This window comes from Salvelinus fontinalis, chromosome 1, assembly GCF_029448725.1.
Source record: "Salvelinus fontinalis isolate EN_2023a chromosome 1, ASM2944872v1, whole genome shotgun sequence".
NCBI classification, from domain to species: Eukaryota; Metazoa; Chordata; class Actinopteri; order Salmoniformes; family Salmonidae; genus Salvelinus; species Salvelinus fontinalis.
This window is the reverse complement of record NC_074665.1, coordinates 91185947-91191675: the sequence shown is the minus strand read 5'-3', so window position 1 is coordinate 91191675 and position 5729 is coordinate 91185947. Positions and strand designations below refer to the sequence as shown.

The following is a 5729-nucleotide window of genomic DNA, read 5'->3' as shown; positions in this document are numbered from 1 at the left end:
TAATTACTGTCTGAGAGCACTATCAACAACTAGTTACTGTCCTAGAGCACTATGAACAACTAGTTACTGTCTGAGAGCACTATGAACAACTAGTTACTGTCTGAGAGCACTATGAACAACTATTTACTGTCTGAGAGCACTATGAATAACGGGTTACTGTCTGGGTGCACTATGAACAACGATTTACTGTCTGAGAGCACTATGAACAACTAATTACTGTCTGAGAGCACTATGAATAACGAGTTACTGTCTGGGTGCACTAGGAACAACTAGTTACTATCTGAGAGCACTATGAACAACTATTTACCTTCTGAGAGCGCTATGAACAACTAGTTACTGTCTGAGAGCACTATGAACAACTATTTACTGTCTGGGTACACTTTTAACAACTAGTTACTGTCTGAGAGCACTATGAACAACTAGTTACTGTCTGAGAGCACTATGAACAACTAATTACTTTCTGGGTGCGCTATGAACAACTAATTACTGTCTGAGAGCCCTATGAACAAATAGTTACTGTCTGAGAGCACTATGAACAACTAGTTACTGTCTGAGAGCACTATGAACAACTAGTTACTGTCTGAGAGCACTATGAACAACTAGTTACTGTCTGAGAGCACTATGAACAACTAGTTACTGTCTGAGAGCCATATGAACAACTAGTTACTGTCTGAGAGCACTATGAACAACTAGTTACTGGCTGAGTGCGCTATGAACAACTAGTTACTGTCTGAGAGCACTATGAACAACTAGTTACTGTCTGAGTGCGCTATGAAAAGGGTATTTACTGTCTGAGTGCACTAGGAACAACGATTTACTTACTGAGTGCACTAGGAACAACTATTTACTGTCTGAGAGCACTAGGAACAACTATTTACTGTCTGAGTGCAAAAAGAACAACTATTTACTGTCTGAGAGTAACTAAATGTGTAAACAACGATTTACTAGCTTACTTATTGGAATTGCTAGACAGCTAAACTAGCACTTTGTGCATTTCATGTGGAGAGAACGACAGATCATTACTTTATTATGTTCTTTTGATGTGCAAAGATTCCATATTCTACATTTCATATTCCGACATTGACAGTTTCATATTCTTTTCATATTTTCACATTTACATTCAAAAGACGATCTTATAAAGTTAGACAAAGTTTTGGTAAAATATATACTTTATTTCTTCATACAAAGAAATAGTATGAATGTTTAGCATTTCATTATTTAAAACATTTCTTCCATTTTGCTCTTTCACTGTGTAAAATTCCTTTGATGTACAAGATACCACAAAATACTTGATGTACATGTTCTTTTTCATTTTTAAACATACAGAATCTGCTAAACCTCTAAATTGTAACCATTTTTTATGCAGACGGGGTGGGAAAGACAAACAACACTAGCATTATATTTTGTAGATCTGTAAAAGGGTTGAATAAAACTCAACCAGAACGGATGAGGCAGCATGGGTCGTGAACATGAGTGCAAGCTTTTGAGATAGCGTTTCATTTCGGACCGATCCTATTTCCTATAAAGTGCACTACTTTTGACCAGAGCCCTGTAGGCCTTGGTCAAAAGTAGTGCACTAAATAAGGAATAGAGTGCCATTTGGGATGCAACTCTACTCTCTTAGTAACATGAATAACACCATAATTCCAATGCATTAGAGGGACTGTAAATGTAACAGAGGGCAACTGCCCCAGTCTCCTTTACTCCAACCGTTACAGGGAGAAAGATTGACATTACTTAGATTTAGAATTTCCTGCTCTATACAAAGGCCATTTTAAATGCTTTCAAAAAACATTGCACTATAAGGAGAGAAGGGCAGGTTGAGGCGTTGTCCATATAGGCATGATAATGTAAAACAGGTGTAAATTCCTTGGTGGTAAAAGCCACTATGTGAATAAGGGAGCAGTAAAATGCTGGGACAAGCCCTCATCTCCACTAAAACCATCCACTGGTTTCAGATAAACAGCAACCTTCAGAACTGCTTCCACACTGTTGAATTGAGGTGGAGGTTGGGTATTTCAATTAGACTGGGTGGTTTAGAGGCGCAACATTTTCTTAAAACTTGAAAAAATTACCGTAATGTCACTTCTTTTTTATATACTTCTCAATGTCCAATAGTCAGTGACAGACACTTTCAACTTTGCATTTGATTGGAGGGAATTTGATGTGTAGTATGTAGGGGAAAGGATGTGCATATTCACTCTTGGTCCCTCCACATTCAGACGTTTTAGGCTTACCAGCCAAATGGTCTCCTATTCCCTATGGGCCCTGGTCACACTGTAGGGACTAGGGTGCATATTCAGCAGTCTTACAATCCAAAGAGGATAGGATGGCTTTGAAGTAGCCCCTACCTGCGAGAGTGTGGGCCAGCATAAATAGACTGTTTCTCATATGAAGAAAGTTTTCATATCATCTGTATCAGACATCCTACCTCAACTCATGCCAAGCATTCTCACTGCACCATGAAGACAATGGGTGTCCCAAATGGCACCATATTCCCTTTATATTTCACTACTTTTGACCAGGGGTCACAAGGCTCTCGTCTAAATTAGTGCACTATATAGGGTAGTGTGCCATTTGGGATGCATTCAAGGACTATACTACAGTCCTCCCCTGATCCAGTGTGTCCTCCCCTCTCAGTCTCTTCAACAAATCAAATGTCACTCAGAACAAATTTTATTGTGTATGACCTTTGAACCCTGGCTCTGAGCCAACAGTGTCTTGTAATGGGAGAAAGAGTATAGCGGAGAGGAGACCTGAATCAATGGGCCTCATTAACGTTATTCCATTAGCATCATGTCAACATGGAGCCATATCAATGTGATGCGGTCAGAAATAGGATTTAGACCTTTCGTGGATGGGCCATTCATTAGAACAGGCTATAGGAGAACTAGAAGAGGAAGGCCACACTTTAAGCATGGCTGACACAATGAGCAGCAGTTAGGCCTATTGATCCACCTGTTATTAAGTGAAAGGGACATGAGATTAGCTGGTTAGGCCAATGACAGGGCAGGAGATCAGCTGGTTAGGCCATTGGGATGGTAGGATAATGGGTTGTTCATGGGGGTAACCGGTAATAACTGAAATTACCTAATTTCAATGAAACACAGTGTTTGAATGGATGGAACAGAAACCGATAAGAGTAGATAAGGAGTAATGTGGGGGGAGGGTCTAATGATGGCTTTTGAGGAAGGGTCTGATGATGGCTTTTGAGGAAGGGTCTGATGATGGCTTTTGAGGAAGGGTCTGATGATGGCTATTGATGAAGGGTCTGATGATGGCTTTTGAGGAAGGGTTTGATTGTGACTATTGAGGAAGGGTTTGATGATGACTATTGAGCAAGGGTCTGATGATGGCTATTGATGAAGGGTCTGATGATGGCTATTGAGGAAGGGTTTGATTGTGACTATTGAGGAAGGGTTTGATGATGACTATTGAGCAAGGGTTTGATGATGGCTATTGAGGAAGGGTCTGATGATGGCTATTGAGGACGGGTTTGATGATGGCTATTGATGAAGGGTCTGATGATGGCTATTGAGGAAGGGTCTGATGATGGCTATTGAGGACGGGTTTGATGATGGCTATTGATGAAGGGTCTGATGATGGCTATTGAGGAAGGGTCTGATGATGGCTATTGAGGACGGGTTTGATGATGGCTATTGATGAAGGGTCTGATGATGGCTATTGAGGAAGGGTTTGATGATGGCTATTGATGAAGGGTCTGATGATGGCTATTGAGGAAGGGTTTGATGATGGCTATTGAGGAAGGGTTTGATGATGGCTATTGATTATGAATGTTTAAATCAGAATGCACATGAATGGAGTATGTATTACTGTTCAGTCAACACTCTATACCCATAAAACGGGGCCTTAATCAATATCCCTCTCTTCTTACTTAAAATATACTGTTGACATGAGGGACCATTAAGTGAGGATTAAAGAAAAAAACATAAAAGGTGAATGTAAAAAATATAAATCAAAGTGTGGGCCAGATATTATGCATGTACATATATGGTTAGGCAGCTTAGTGAATTAATTGCTTAGAAATAAAAAATAAATTATTATAAAATAGATTTCTGTACATTTTACACACACACATGTACATATATATGTATATACATATATACATACATATATATATACATACATGTATATATATTTGTATATATATATATAGCAACATCTCCCATGTCTTATTTGCCATTCATTGAATTACAGAGAATAAAATAAACAATGTGTTCTCCCAAATTCACATCTATCAATCCCAACCAAAGTTATGTCCCGTCATCTGGTAGAACTTCATGTTGAAAGGCCTGTAGAAGTCCCGTAGCCTCTGCACCACCTCTGGGTGGATGTTGGGGTGGGTCCGCCCTTTGGTTTTGCCCAGGCAGTGGGGTTTGCTGCTGCCCTCAGCCTTCTTGAGGCAGGGGAAGCCCTTGGTCTGGTTGAAGTAGAAGTGTTTGTCTGTGATGATCCTCTTGAGTCCCAGGAAGTCCTGCACCCGTCCCAGCTCTCCGGCCGGGTCGCTGATCAGACGCTCCCCACTCACGAACAGAATCTGGTCCATGGGGAAGTACTGCAGCCAGTTGTCCAGGTGCTTGGCATAGATACCGATCTGGATGGCGCTCCAGGATGTGTCGATGAGCCCCGTTGTCCTGTTTTTGAAGGTCAGGCTCTCGAAGGTGGGAATGTCTGGGTTCTTGGACAGCGTCTGTGTGTAGTCAGAGATGGCCCTGGTTATGGGGTCCCTCACCACCACGATCAGCTTGGTGTCCCGGGACATGACTGAGATCTGGGCTGGGGCCTCTCTGGTCACAAAGTAGCTGGGTGTCTTCTCCATAGTGATCTGGCCCTCCAGGGTCTTGGGCATCAGCTCCCTGAAGAGAAGGAGGACAGGGTTAAAAAAAATCTATGACTCATGACTATTACAACTATGAAATATTACATTTTTAAACCAATCAGAGTGAGAGTGAGAGTGAGAGTGAGAGTGAGAGTGAGAGAGAGAGAGAGAGAGAGAGAGAGAGAGAGAGAGAGAGAGAGAGAGAGAGAGAATAATCTTGCATATAGTCATCAACCAGGTGGAGACCAGTGTTCTACAATCAATGAGCCAGTCAGTCAGAGAAGGCCACTTCTTACCTGAGCAATAGCAAACAGAGAAGTGCCCGGTCTCATCCCTCTGTCTGTCTATCTGTCTGGCTGTGCCAACTACCCTAATGGTCCACTGAGGCTGGGCTAGGTCGAAATCCACCCTGCCTCTTCAAACCATTAAAACCACTTAGGCAGCAAAGCTTAATCTGCCTTTCACTGACTCTGCTAGAGCCCTCTGTGGCATGCCCATAGTGGAGTGCTGCTTCAACAACAAGCCCTGGAGCTGTCTGAAAGGAGATTTGACTTGTTTCAGACCAGCCAATGTTTCTAACAGGGTCCGGGCCCGCCAGGGTGGCTGTTGTAGGGGGAGTGAGATAGACATGTAAAACCTATGAAGTAAAACCTATAAGAACACCACATTTTGAATGAAAAGTGAATGTGCTCTCCACTGCGGTTTCATGTTTCAAAAATGGTAGCCAATCATAGAGAGTGGATTATGGTGAGTCGATAAGAGGGGCTTGGATGGACACCGGGATACGGATCCCATTTTCCTCACTGGTGGAGAACACCTGGAGCCTCTGGCAGAAAACCCTGTATGTCTCTGATTTCTACATGTGATCACATGTGTTTCTGATACCCGC

At 42.1% G+C, this 5729-nt stretch overlaps 1 protein-coding gene across 1 annotated transcript in view; it reads right to left on the bottom strand.

Moving 5' to 3' along the window:
* Positions 1 to 1151: 1151 nt before the first annotated feature.
* LOC129863656 (heparan sulfate glucosamine 3-O-sulfotransferase 3B1-like) overlaps positions 1152 to 5729 on the bottom strand; it is a 45449-nt gene continuing 40871 nt past the window's right edge. Inside the window, exon 2 of the mRNA XM_055935788.1 lies at positions 1152 to 4877. Coding sequence (XP_055791763.1) covers positions 4259 to 4877 — 619 coding nt within the window. The 3' untranslated portion in view covers positions 1152 to 4258. The remainder of the gene's footprint in view (positions 4878 to 5729) is intronic.